At 38.1% G+C, this 13,566-nt stretch overlaps 1 protein-coding gene across 2 annotated transcripts in view; it reads right to left on the minus strand.

Annotated features, from left to right (window-relative positions):
• Positions 1–11,220, minus strand: part of IRF8 (interferon regulatory factor 8) — a 29,388-nt gene extending 18,168 nt beyond the window's left edge. For both annotated transcript variants that reach the window (XM_044660545.1, XM_044660546.1), the window contains exons 1-2: positions 11,047–11,220; positions 3,855–4,038 (exon numbers count right to left, since the gene is read on the minus strand). In XM_044660545.1, the coding sequence (XP_044516480.1) occupies positions 3,855–4,038; positions 11,047–11,220 (358 nt within the window). The remainder of the gene's footprint in view (positions 1–3,854; positions 4,039–11,046) is intronic.
• Between the last annotated feature and the right edge of the window lie 2,346 nt (positions 11,221–13,566).

The following is a 13,566-nucleotide window of genomic DNA, read 5'->3' on the forward strand; positions in this document are numbered from 1 at the left end:
CAAAAGCAGAAATTTTTGGTGTTCAGCAACAATAACCATTCACATTTATATAGTGCTTTAAGACTTATAAGGTGCTTTATTTGAGGGACTGTGTGGTATAATTTGGCACCTGTTGATTTCTATTAACATTCTTAGCTCTGACACATAAACTATATGAAAAAATCACTTTACTAGATCCCAGGTTCCTCATTCATAAAATTGGGGTGATATTTCCCCTGCCTCCTTCATAGGGATGCTGTAAAGAAAGTATTTTACGAACCTTCAAGTGCTATAGGAATGTGAGTTATTATCAGCAGCAAGCCTACAATACAGGATATTGTAAGTATCAGGGAGTATGGAGAGGGGAAAGATTTCACTGGTGTGGGAAATGACCAATGAAGAAGCTTCCTGCCCTTATGTATATAAGCATCCCATCTGAGACTTAGATGAGCCTTAGAAAAATGTCTAGGGTGCTGAGAAGTTAAGAAAGTACCATCTCAGGTTAGAAATGAGGAAACTAAGAAGTTAAGAGAGGTAAAAAAAAAAAAAAAAGTAACACCATGCCACAAAGTTAACGGTCAGAGTCCGAACTAGAAGCTTGGTCTCCAGACACCTCTGAGCCCAAGACTCTTTCCATGCAACAGTGCCCTCCATATTGCCTTCAAGTAACCACGTTTTGTTTTGGTTTTTTGCTTGGCCTTTATATGGTCATTCTAGAAATTTCTTAATTATAAGAGCTGTACAACAGAAAAAAACAATCATGCAAATATTACATTTATAAACTAAGCAACTTGAAGATACGCAACAATCTTCTGCCAACTGTAAGGCCAAAAACTTTGGCAGGAAATCTCTTTTCAGCCTTTTTGAACATATGTGCACACACGATGCATAAAGACTCACTTATGCAGAAAATTAGACCTAACTTGCTAGCAACAGCTTCTCAAAGGGCCCACATGAATGGAGATTTTTCTAGTACAACCCATAATACAATTCACTACATTTCTTCACCTCAAACTCACTAATGTTTCTTTCTTCAGCCAGATTGTCAGAAGGCTTGGCAATATGTCATCATGGACCAAGTAGGCTTGGAATCTCTTCTCTTCAAACCCTGAGGCTTATCCTTGCTAACTGTGTGACCGTGTGATAGGCTTTTAACCACTCTGTGCTTTGGACAACACTCTAAGACATATGTCCTTAAGGGATAGATTACTGGCAGAGGAAATCATGGGTCTTAGATGAACTGACACATCAGTACCAAGTGTGTAGTTAATAGCCAAAAAAATGGGATGATACAAGTTTCAAAGGAAGGAGCCAAAGCTATTGTGTAGTCCAGTTTCTTGTTTTACAGATTAAAAAAAAAAAAAAAAGAAAAAAGCTCCAGAGAATCTAAGGATTTGTTCATGGTTAAAAAGCTATTAGTAATAAAGTCAGATTTGAACCTAAGCCCTCTGACACTGACTCCATTGTTCTTTCCAAATACGAAATCATGTGTACCACTGACATTCTCTTATTTTTATGGATTATGTGCTAAAAATTAATTATTTGGGGTCAGCTAGTTGGCTCAGCAGACTGAGAGTCATGCCTAGAGATGGCTGGGTTCACTTCCTAGCTGGGTGACCCTGGGCAAGTCACTTAACCCCAATTGCCTAGCCTTTACTACTCTTCTGCTTTAAAACCAATATACAGTATTGTTTCTCAGTTGAAAGCTAAGGGTTGTTGTTGTTTTTTAAAATAAAGTTGTCAATTGAATAAAATAAAATGTGTAGGATTACAAAGGAAACCAGTTAGGCAGATATATAGTCTATCAATAAGTAGATTTACCAAAATTAACTTACAAGGAACTATGGAGAAGTTCTGGAGTCAGTCCAACATATGTAAGCAAGAAATTCAGCCTAAATTTTGTTTTAATAACTTGTGCTTCGGGTGGAATCAGGGAAATTCTCCCCATTAGATTCTCTGATCCCTCCCATCACTTTTTTCCATAAGTATGAAATTCTGGGAAGTTTACAAAAGCAAGGGCAAGGCTTGCAAAATGCTTAAGCAGGGAAGAAAGTTTGGTTGTTTGGACCATATTCAAATGATTCATTTCCTTACCCTAGATAACCTAAATCTGCCTTCTTTTTTTTAAGCAGGGTACTTTTTTACATTTCCGGAGCCATGCTGTTTATACAGCCACTCTGTAGACATTTGCAAGCCTCAGAAAGTCAGAATGATGTTCCCCCCCACCCCCCATTAAAAATAGTTTGTATTTCTATAGCCTTTTACTGCTTACAAAGTGATTTCCTCATAACAACCCTGTGAAATAGGAAGCATAAGTCTACAGTATCCCTATTTGATAGACCAGGAAACTGGTGGCTAAGAGGTCAAATGATTTGGTTAAGATTGTGCTATTAGTAAGAAATGACTTCAGCCCAGAATATAAGTCCAGGGATTTTTTGACTGTTGTCATGTCCTTTTTGGAGCTGGAAGAGTCCTTAGAGATCATTTAGTTCAGAAGTTCTTAACCTTTTTTAAGTCATAGACTCCTTTGGCAATGAATGATCTGGTAAGCCTTTGGACTCCTTTTCAGAAGCATGACTTTTTAAATACATAAAAATAAAATACTTACGATGACAAGGGAAGTCAGTTATATTAAAATTCTTTTATGGAAATATTTTTTAAAAACAAGGTCATGGACTCCAGATTAAGAATCTCTGATCTAGTGTTTTTTACAGATGAGGAAAGTGAGCTTCAAAGATGCTAAATGATTTTCCCGAGATCACACTGGGAGTAGCAAAGTTAGAATTCTAACCCAGGTCCTCTGACTCCTGAACCAGTGGTCAGTCTGCTAAATTCTTGTAACCAAAAAGGCAGTTTCACAAAGTTGTTCAGAAGTCCTTGCAAGTGGATGCAATTAGGGCTGCTTCTTAGAATTTAGAGGCAGTAGAGTCTGTAATGCCAGGAGAGATCCATGTATTGTTTCTCCTCGACCAAGTCATCACTGATTACTGCACATGAATAAAAGGCCTAGCTCTAGACCCAGAGCTCACATGCTATCTTAAATGTATTTTTTTAACCCTAACCTTCTGTCATATGATCAATTCTAAGACTAAAAAGCAACAAAGGATAGGCAATCAGGTTTAAGTGACTTGCCCAGGGTCACACAGCTAGGAAGTATCTGAAGCCAGATTTGAACCCAGGTACTCCTAACTCCACTCTATCCACTGTGCTAGCTGCCCCTCTAAATATATATTTTATAATCTATTTCCTGTAGGCAGAATTGGCGATGAGTCTCTGGGAGAATATTTCTAGTCTATTATGCCATATGAGTCATCCTGAAAAGTAATTTCCTTTTGTTAAATGTTTTACTCAATTCTCAAATTTTTTAATGGAATTTTAGAACTAGCAAGACCTTAGGGATCCTCTGTCTGGTCCAGTCACCCCCAAGGAATTAGAATCTACCAACAGATTGGAAAGTCTTATTACAAAGATGACCAAGCTGGTTGCGATGGCCACACAGCTCTTTCTACCACATTCCATTCTTTGCAATTTTCAAAATTCCCCCTGGGAACAAGAAATAGCTTCTTCTAGTTCAAATCCAACCCCTAACCCTTACTCATTGTGTGACCATGGGCAAATCATGTAACTTTATCTATCCCAGTTTCTTCAGCTATATAAAAGGGTTAACAATAGCAACTACCCCTTAGGGTTCCTGAAGGATGGAAAGAGAAGACTTATGTAAAGCACTTTGCAAACATAAATGTTAGGTAGCATCATCATCCTCATTGTTATTAATTGGAGCAATAAAACAATTGGAGCAAAAAAAAAAAAAAAAAACAAGAATAAAAAACAATAAAACTGGCTTTTGCATGCTTTCGTGCCAGAAGGATAGTTACATTTTTGCTCTTCTTCAGGAACAATGCGGTAAACTTTGTATGGCTCAGAAATGTCCAGTTGGGATCGGTCTGTCACCTCCTCAAAATCTGGGCTCTTGTTCAACGCACAGCGTAACCTCGTCTTCCAAGTGGCTGGTTCAGCCTTGTCCCCTTCTTTAAACTTTCCTTTAAAAACTGCCCAGGCCTAAAAGAAAAAGAAAAGGCATTCAGTATACAGCCCAATTATGAGATAATCCAAGAGTGGCTGCCATGAAAACGCCAACCCAACATGTTCCAACGTGCTGGTGGAAATCGTGGACAGCTCTCTCTCTCTCCTACCATTTTACTCGAGGAAACAAAAGCCCATGGAGGTAGGGGGAGTGACTTTGCCAATGTCCCAGACCTACTAATGACAGAGCTAGCACTAGGAACCCAGGTTTCCTGGCTCCCAGGCTAAGGTTCTTTCTATTACATGAAAACTTTCCTCTGCAATTGAACCAGATGATCTAGTCACACAGTCATCATGGATTTAAAGCTGAAAGGGATGTCAGAGGTCATCTAGTCTCATCCTCTCATTTTACATTTGAGGGAATGAGTCCTAGAAGACTAGAATCATACTTGGAGCTGGAAGAGACTTCAGAGTCCATTTAGTCAGACCCTTTCATTTTACAGATAGAGAAACTGAGGGCTCAGGAATTTAGAATCATAGATTTAGAGCTGGAAGAGACTTCAGAATCCATCTGGTCAAACTCCTTCATTTTACAGATAGAGAAACTGAGAGCTTAAGGACTTTGAATCATAAATTTAGACCTGGAAGAGACCTTAAAGACCAATCCAACCCCTTTATTCTACAAATGAGGAAACTGAGTCCCTTAGAGATGAAAGGACTTGCTCAGAGTCATACAGCTAATAAGTATCTGAAGCAGGATTTAGACTAAGGTCTTTCTGACTTCAAATCTAGCTCTCTTATCCACTACTCCCATGATACCCTATCCAAAGTCATACAGGCAAGAAAGCATCCAAGGTGGAACTTGAACCTTTAAGATCCTTTGATCTAAACCCATGAACTTCTCACTACTGTACATCAAAACTGATTTCATTTAACAATCATAAAGGCTGAAAGAGTCATTAACATCACAGTCTTGAAGAGCAGTCCTGGGTTCAAATCTGTCCTCAGACACTTCTGTGTGACCCTGGGCAAGTCACTTGACCCCCATTTCCTAGCCCTTTCCCTTTTATCATAGAGTTGTTGTTAGGAAAGAAGGTAAGGGTATATTTTTAAATTTTTTAGAAATAAAGACTCTCCCTTTACCAAAGGGCCTAATCCCCTTGAGGTTAAGGAGTTGAAAGAGGAAGTTACTGGAGTTCATGAGAGGTTTTTTTTTTTAACCTTTTTCAATTTTTTTAAAAAATCAGACCCTTGCTACAACTTAGTATGTAAAGGGCTTTATGCAAATAATCTTAATTTTAGACATCTGATCCCTGCTATTTTTAAACAAAACGTGTTTTGCATTTATGGCTTTCTACACCACCACCCCCAGGCTCCATTTTTAAAAAGACAATGAATTTTTTCTTCTCTTCTCTTGCTTTTGGGAAGCCTCTATTTTTTGACCTCCCCAACTCTCCAGATTAGGACGACCATGAACCAAAAAATCCCACAATAGAGACGAAAGGCAACTGAAGTGTGAATGGGGGAATTTTGTTTTAAACAAAGTTTACTTGACATATTCTATGCCTTCATAATCACAACATAAACAGACAGACGGCTTCTGAGAAACAGAGTTCCATCTTTGTTTGGAGGTCTGGACCAACTGGCTGCTGGTCCATGTCCATGCCTCAAGATCTTTGCCCACTTCTACACTTCTCATCACATTGTGGAGACCAAACCTCCATATTTGTCTAGATTTTTTACTTTTCATCTAGAGAATTTGACAGTATGGCCACCATATCTAAAAGTGATCCTAGATGGGAGCAGCTGGATGACTCAGTGGATTGAGAGTCAGGTCTGGAAATGGGAAGTCCTGGGTTCAAATGTGACCTCAGATACTTCCTAGCTATGTAACCCTGGGCAAGTCACTTGACCCCCATTGCCTGGCCCTTACTGCTTTCTACCTTAGAACCAAGACCCTATATTGATTCTAAGATGGAAGGTAAGGGTTAAAAAAAGTGATCCTGGTGCTAGAAGGAACCCTTGAGACCCTCTGAGCCCTCACTTTACTGAGTTGAAAACAGAACTAGAGAAGCAAAGACACCTGTCCTAGCTTGGCTGCATATGTAGGACAGGGCACTCCATGGAGTCTGGGACAGACCAGAACTATTTCTCAATACCCGTCTGTACTACAGTATCCCTTCTGACATACAGCTGTGTTCTCAGTAGTGCTGGCATCATTTAATAAACAGATGCAACAAGGAAGTTTAAGGTTAAAGGCCAGAATTCTCTCCTCTGATTACCCTCTGAGTTCTGGCTTTGAAGGCAGCATTGAATAGTGGGAAAAGCAATAGATGAGGCAACAGGGGACCTCAATCCAACTCCTGGGTCTATCACTATCACTAATAATAATAAAAACAACACTAAGAGCATTTACATAGCACTCAAAGGTTTCCAAAGAACTTTGGCTCCAAATTCTATATTCCTTCATCTCCCTAGGCTTTAGTTTTCCCATCTGTAAAATGAGATTTTATCGTCACAACAACCCTGGGAGGTAAGACTTCCTTTTATCCCTATTTTACAGATATTGAAACTGAGGCAGATAGGCTTGCCCAGGGTCACACAACTAGTGTCTGAGATTACATCTGAATTCAGATCTTCCTGATTCCGAATCCAGAGCTCTATTCATTGTAGCTCTATGAAGTTACTTTTCCTCTCTGGGCCTCAGTTTCCTCATCTGTAAAATGATAGGGTAGGACCAGAATTAGAGCTGGAAGAGATCTCAGGGGTCATCTGGTCCAAGTACCTCATTTTATAGATAAGGAAACCAAGGCTTGGGGAGTTTCATGGACTAGTTCAAGGTCACGCTGGTAGTATGAATTAGAGGAGACAGTAGAAACCAGGTCCTCCAACTGCAGGAACATAATGTTGTCTACACATTTAGAGGGGGAAAGGAATTTCAAGATCACCTAGTTCAGTCTCCTCATTTTACAGATGGGAAAACCAAAGCCGAGGGAGATGAGGGAATGTAGAATTTGGAGCTAAAAGACAGCAACGATCCCTCTCCTTTCTGGTCCTCAGTAAGCTCAGCTATAAAACTAAAACAATAATACTTAAACTCCCTCCATCAAAGGGTTATCCTGAGGGTCTAACCAAGCTCCAAGGGGACATCACTCCATGATGTCATCGGGCCTCTTCAGAAACAAAGGAAAAACTACGATAGAACCCTGAGGGTTCCGTGAAATCATATATATGAAATAGACTTTTCTAAATTCATTCAAGACACATTTATTCAACATCTCCAAATGCTCAGCACTGGAAGCGTTCAAAAGCATAAATAGGATGAGGTCACTGCATTCGTGGAGCTTGCAATCTAGTAGGGCTCAGTCACAATTAACATTTATCTTAGGAGAACTCTATACTGGACCACCAGAGGTTTAGTCTCTGTGGAGCTGAGCATATGATGGTGGGAAAGCAAGAAATGTGGAGGTCATGGATGTCATCCTTAGCTAGTATGTCAGAGTTAAATGATCAGAATCAATAGAAACTTCAGCTGATCAAGAATCATTGGCTTTAGAGCTGGAAAGGGTCTTTAGAAAGCCATTTCACAGATGGACAACTAAAGTCCAGAGAGTGGATGAACTTACATTTAAACAGGGAGTCTTTAGATGAGCTGAGATTTGAACCTGGGTCCTCTGACTCCAAATTCAGGGCTCTTTCTCTTCCACACTGCTCCTGACATGCTAGCTAAGGATGACGAGCCTTGAAATGGTGCTTAACTGCTAGCTATTATGATTATATCATATGTTCTATGTTCATTATAATTCATTAAATATTAAAGATTTAATTTATTGTTATTTAATATTTAGTATTTCCATATGGTTAGTCTCTTTTGTAATCCTTCATATTTTATTTTCTGCATATAAAAATACTCTTCCAAGAAGGGGTCTTCACCAGTGTCAAAAGGGAGTAATCACAATGACTCATAAGGATGAGGAGTGTTGATGAAGCAATAACAAATCAGGGATAATGTAGCATAACAGACAATCATATACTTATGCTTTATAATCTATAATAGGCCTTATCATTTATATGATTTTGCCTTCTGTATTAGAATCGATAGTAATGTAATAACCACCAATACATGTGCAATATACCTATCATCTACCAATCTTAACTTTTTTTTAATCTAACATCGAGGGGGCAGCTGGGTGGCTCAGTGGATTGAGAGCCAACCTAGAAATGGGAGATCCTGAGTTCAAATCTGGCCTCAGGCACTCCCCAGCTGGGGGACCCTGGGCAAGTCACTTAACCCCCATTGCCTAGCCCTTACTGCTCTTCTGCCTTAGAATCGATTCTATGTATTTTTTTTCAAATTAATGGATTTGTTTTCATCTTAATTAACAACCACTTAGCTGAAGTTCAAAATAGACCTGACAGATGGACATGGATATGATTTAAATAACAAAAAAGTGAACTATATAATGAAAGCAAAAGCATGATTTTTACATAATCAGCCTATTTATATTTTGCAGTTCTGGAAAATTCTATTGCTACACTAAGCAAATAACTACAACTAAACATTATCTTTTCAATTTAGATTCACAATGAAATAATACAATAACATTTGTGAACGACAGAGTAGAATTGGGCAGGTATCGTTTTTCAAGAAGAGCAGCATGTATTGACTCTAAGAGAGAAGGCAAGGATTTTTTTAAAAAACATTGATCACTGATCCCCTAAAATCAATACAAACTAGGGAAATAGTGATTAAATAGAGTAGGAGTATCAAAATTACTTTCACGCCAGTCTGCTGCCAAAAAAGGTCTAGGACACACAAAAGAGGTTAAGATCCCTTGTATTAGAGGAATTTGATTAGGAAATATGTGGCGGCAGAAACTTGAGAATTAGAAGAACTGACTGGATTCTATACCCACTTCACTTCCATTTGGTATGTGCTCTAAACACAAGTCATTTAAATTCTCTGTGCCCCGTTTTCCCCATCTGACTTCAAGAGGCTATGTTATATTATCATTCTCATTCCTCTGTCCTGGGGTTCAAGGAATCCTCCAACACTGGCCAAAAGGTTCTGGGTCCTATCTCTTAATCTGCAATACAGTGGTAGGGGAGTGTGGTATGGTTCACAGGGTGACAATGGCAGAGACCAGGGAAATCATGGCACCCATGGGAGTCTAAGTTACCAAAGGAATGATGGGAGGAGCAAAGAGAGTCAGAGGTCCTGGCTTCCTAATCTGACTCTGTCCCTTGCTACCTATGTTTTCTTGGGTAGAGTCAATGGGGACAGAAATACTCATAATCCTTGCCTCCCAGGCTAGCAATGAGAGTAGCAATTTAGAAACCCTTAAATATTATATAAAAGGTATATAAATGCTACAAAATACTATAATAAACATTTTAAAGTGATTTTAAATTTTATTATGCCAACAAAATGGTAAAAGCACACAGATCGACCCTACATGTTTCCATTAATCATTATTCAGCATAACAGAGCCTGGCACTTGCTGTCATATGAATTGTATTTAAGTTTCAAAACTACCATTTATAAAGCCATGAAGCCTTAAGAATATGGCTTAACCTCCATGAGACTCCATGTCTTTGTCTGTAGAATGGGAATAATATTTGCAGTAACTATTTCCCAGAGTAGTTGTGAAATACACATAATGTCATGTAAGAAAATCATCTAATAAACTCTAAAGCACTAAATAAATGTGGATGGGCATTATTGATTTAAAATAAGAAATTTTAATCAAGAACTTAAATCTCATGATCTTGTGAATCAGAGAATGCAATCTGTTTCAAGAACTTTGGATAATAGGTTCTGTTAAGTACAAGGGCCCATGTCTCATCCATCTTTGGTATCTGAGACTGAATCTAATACAAGATATTGTCCTTTTCTCCCCCAAGAAATGATTTGTATTTATGTGGGGATCTCCTAGGTGAGTAAATTCTTTCTATCAATACAGATTCATAGCTATTCAACAAGTTAATAAGTTGAAGAAGAAGAAGAAGAAGAAGAAGAAGAAGAAGAAGAAGAAGAAGAAGAAGAAGAAGAAGAAGAAGAAGAAGAAGAAGAAGAAGAAGAAGAAGAAGAAATTAAATTAAAAGACGAGGGTCACCCACCCAGTATATGTCGGAGACCAGACAAGAGACCCTGCTCTAGCATGGATCGTACTAAGCCAGGCAGATAGATGGTCAGGAAAACTTGAGTTCCAATCCAGTCTTAGACATTTACTAGCTTTGTGGCTCGCGGCAAGTCATTTGACCACCATCTTTATCAGTTTTCTCAGTTGTAAAATGGTGACAAAAATAGCACCTGACTCCCAGGGTTGTTGTGAGGTTGAAATGACCAATGTTTAAAAAGCACCTTACATATCTTAAGCTCTTTCTAAATGCTAGCAAAATTATTATTGAGTCACATTGCTTTTCTTACACTTAGTAGGTGCTGTAATACATATCTGTTGAAGGAATGACTCAGTGAAGAAACCAAAAGTTTAGAACTTGTCTGGCATTTTTAGCTAGTGCTGAAATAATTCAAATGTATGGTATAGGATTTTAGGTTAGGAATCAAGAAATATTTCTCAGTGATTTTTTTTGTTAATGGCATGAATAATTGGGAAAGCAGCAGATTGTTCAAAGGTCAGGAACAAAGGACAGCAAATGCATGTATGAAATATGAAAAGAGCCAAAGGAAAACTTCTAGCATGTCGGATGGGTTCTCTATGAAGATTTTGGGGATAAATATACAAACAACCATCATATGAGAGGGAAAAACAAGGATGGATCTCCATCTGCACTTGTAGAGAGAACACTAACATATCCATGAAATGTTAGATCCTTGGCCTCAAAATATATGCCACAGACACACTAGGGAATGTGAAGGACATAGGAGAAAATATTGTTTCTGAGTTTCTGGATTCAGTTTAAAGCAACTAGAAAAATCAAGGATTGAAGGAAAGTTAATTGTTAAAGATTTTAACTGCCCACTAAATTGAGAAGCAATCACAGTTCAGGCAGACTTCTTAGGAAAGAAACGTCTCTCCATACCTTGAAAATGGAAGCATCAACCTCCTGATTATAATCTTGCTTGCCAGCATGTTTCCAAGGGATCCGAAACATGCTTTTCTCCTCATTTTCCCAGATGAGCCCAGGATACATATTACTGTCAATCTGTTCGATCAGCCATTGCCGGAGTCGCCTGCCACTATTTCTGTCACACATCCTGAAGGAAAGAAATCAAAGGTCAAGTATTTTTCCGCCAGTCTCCCCTCCCAGCTATTCCATTTAACAGCCCAGAAATGTCATATCAGAAAATGGGGACTAGAAGCATATAAGCTTCCTTGAATCAAAGAACAAGTCACTATGGGGGGAAGACAGTTGCCATCTCTATGATATCAAATGCTTCAATAACAAAAAATCTCATTTTAAAATGCCAAAATTATGGACTACATGAAGCCAAACATCCAACTGTAAAGATGTTCTCTTGATTTTTTAAGGACAAAATTATTTTTTAGGCTTTTTTTCAGCTTTGAGATAAAATATAGACAATAGCAAAGTCTAAGTGTAACTAGGTGGCTCAGTGGATTGAGTGCTGAGTATGGAATTAAGAGGACCTGAATTCAAATCTGGCCCCAGACACTTACTAGCTGTGTGTTCCTTGACCCTATTTGCCTTAGATTTCTCATCTGTAAAATGAGCTAGAGAAGCAAACATCAAACTACTCCAATGTCTTTGTCAATAAAACCTTAAGTGGGGTCATGAAGATTCTGACATGACTGAAAAACAACTCGGAGCAACAAACTCTTATGTATTTCAATTCACTTTGACCAGAGAATGGAAAAGCTGGTTTTATATTTACAAAGAAAAAGTCAACAAGACAACCCTAAAGTCTACCAACCAACACTAATCCCATCTTTCTACTGTGTGACCTTGGGCAAGTCACCCATTATCTCTGAGTGCTCCTCTCTGCCATCTCTGGGAGTATCCTCAGCTATAAAATGAGAACACTAGATGATATGGCCTCTAAGACACTTCTAATCTCTAAATTTGAGATTCAGTGATTTTTTAAAAATTCATCCACTTTTCACTTCTGCCTAAGAGAAGCCTAACCTTCTTTCAGGAGTTGTCTCCAACAGAAGAGCTTTCCTGAATCCTGCCCACTCCATCCTATTGTTACTGTTCCAACCTTCTCGAAATCACTTTTGTTTACTTTTAAATAAATTACATTTATTTACTGACATATACACATAATACTCCTCCCCAGAATATAAACCCCTTGAAGGCAGGAATTATTTCATTTTTGTCTTTGTATTTAAGCACAGTGAATTGCATATAATAGCAGCTTAATAAATATTTGATGAATTACTGGATGAATAAATTGATTATAATTTTAAAAATAGAATGAAATGTCTCAACTTACCGAAATGATACCACTGACCTCATACTCACTGACCTCATGAGATTTTGAGTTTGTTTGTTTGTTTTTTCTCTCAATAATGACATACTTTTTACATAGAAATTGCAACACTATGGTATAATCAAAGGTAATTGACTGGTACTAATAGCAATGCAATGATCCAGGGCAATTCTATGGGACTGATGAGAAAGATGCTATTCACAGCTTGAGGAAGAACTTTGGGAGCAGAAATTCAGAAGAAAACATGTGATTTATCTCTTGTTTATATGGGTATGTGATTTGCGGTTTGGGTTTTAAAGGATTACTCTTTTACAAAAATGAATAATATGGAAATGGGTTCAAGTGATAATATATGTATGTGTATATAGATGTATGTATGTATGCATGTATGTATTCACCATTGGAATTGCTTGTCAGCTCCTGGAGAGAGGAGGGATGAGGGGAGGAAGGAAACATGAATCATGTAAACATGGGGAAAAATTAAAAATAAAATTTAAAAATATTTTTTTAAAATAATGACATACTTGACATCTTAAATTGACTTTGAAAAACAACATTTAAGTGAAACGTTATTACAAGAGGAGCCAATTCCACTGGAACCATAACAACAGTGTTACTAATTCATATTTACATAATGGTATGATATGATATAAAGTGATATACAGTGCTTTCCTAACAGCAACTCTACTAGGTAGGTGGTGTATTATTATTCCTATTTTATACCTGAACAACTGAGGCTCAGAGAGGTAGCATGACTTGACTTGGTACACAAAGCCACTGTCATGATTTATGGCAGTGATTCCCAAAGTGGGTGCCACTGCCCCTTGGTGGGTGATGCAGCAATCCAGGGAGCTGGTGATGGCCACAGGTTCATTTATCTTTCCTATTAATTGCTATTAAAATTTAAAAAAAATTAATTTCCAGGGGGCTAAGTAACATTTTTTCTGTAAAGGGGGCAATAGGCCAAAAAAGTTTGGGAACCACTAATTTATGGGATTAAAGGATTCAGAGCAGCAAGGGATCTTGGAGATCATCTCATCTGACTCAGAGGAGTGAGATGTGTTACCCAAGATCACATAAGCACTAAGAGCAGCAGAGTTAAGATTCAGACACAAATCAAGCAATCATTCCACTATCTTTGAACCTAGGTC

Source organism: Gracilinanus agilis, chromosome 2 (assembly GCF_016433145.1).
Source record: "Gracilinanus agilis isolate LMUSP501 chromosome 2, AgileGrace, whole genome shotgun sequence".
Classification (NCBI taxonomy): domain Eukaryota; kingdom Metazoa; phylum Chordata; class Mammalia; order Didelphimorphia; family Didelphidae; genus Gracilinanus; species Gracilinanus agilis.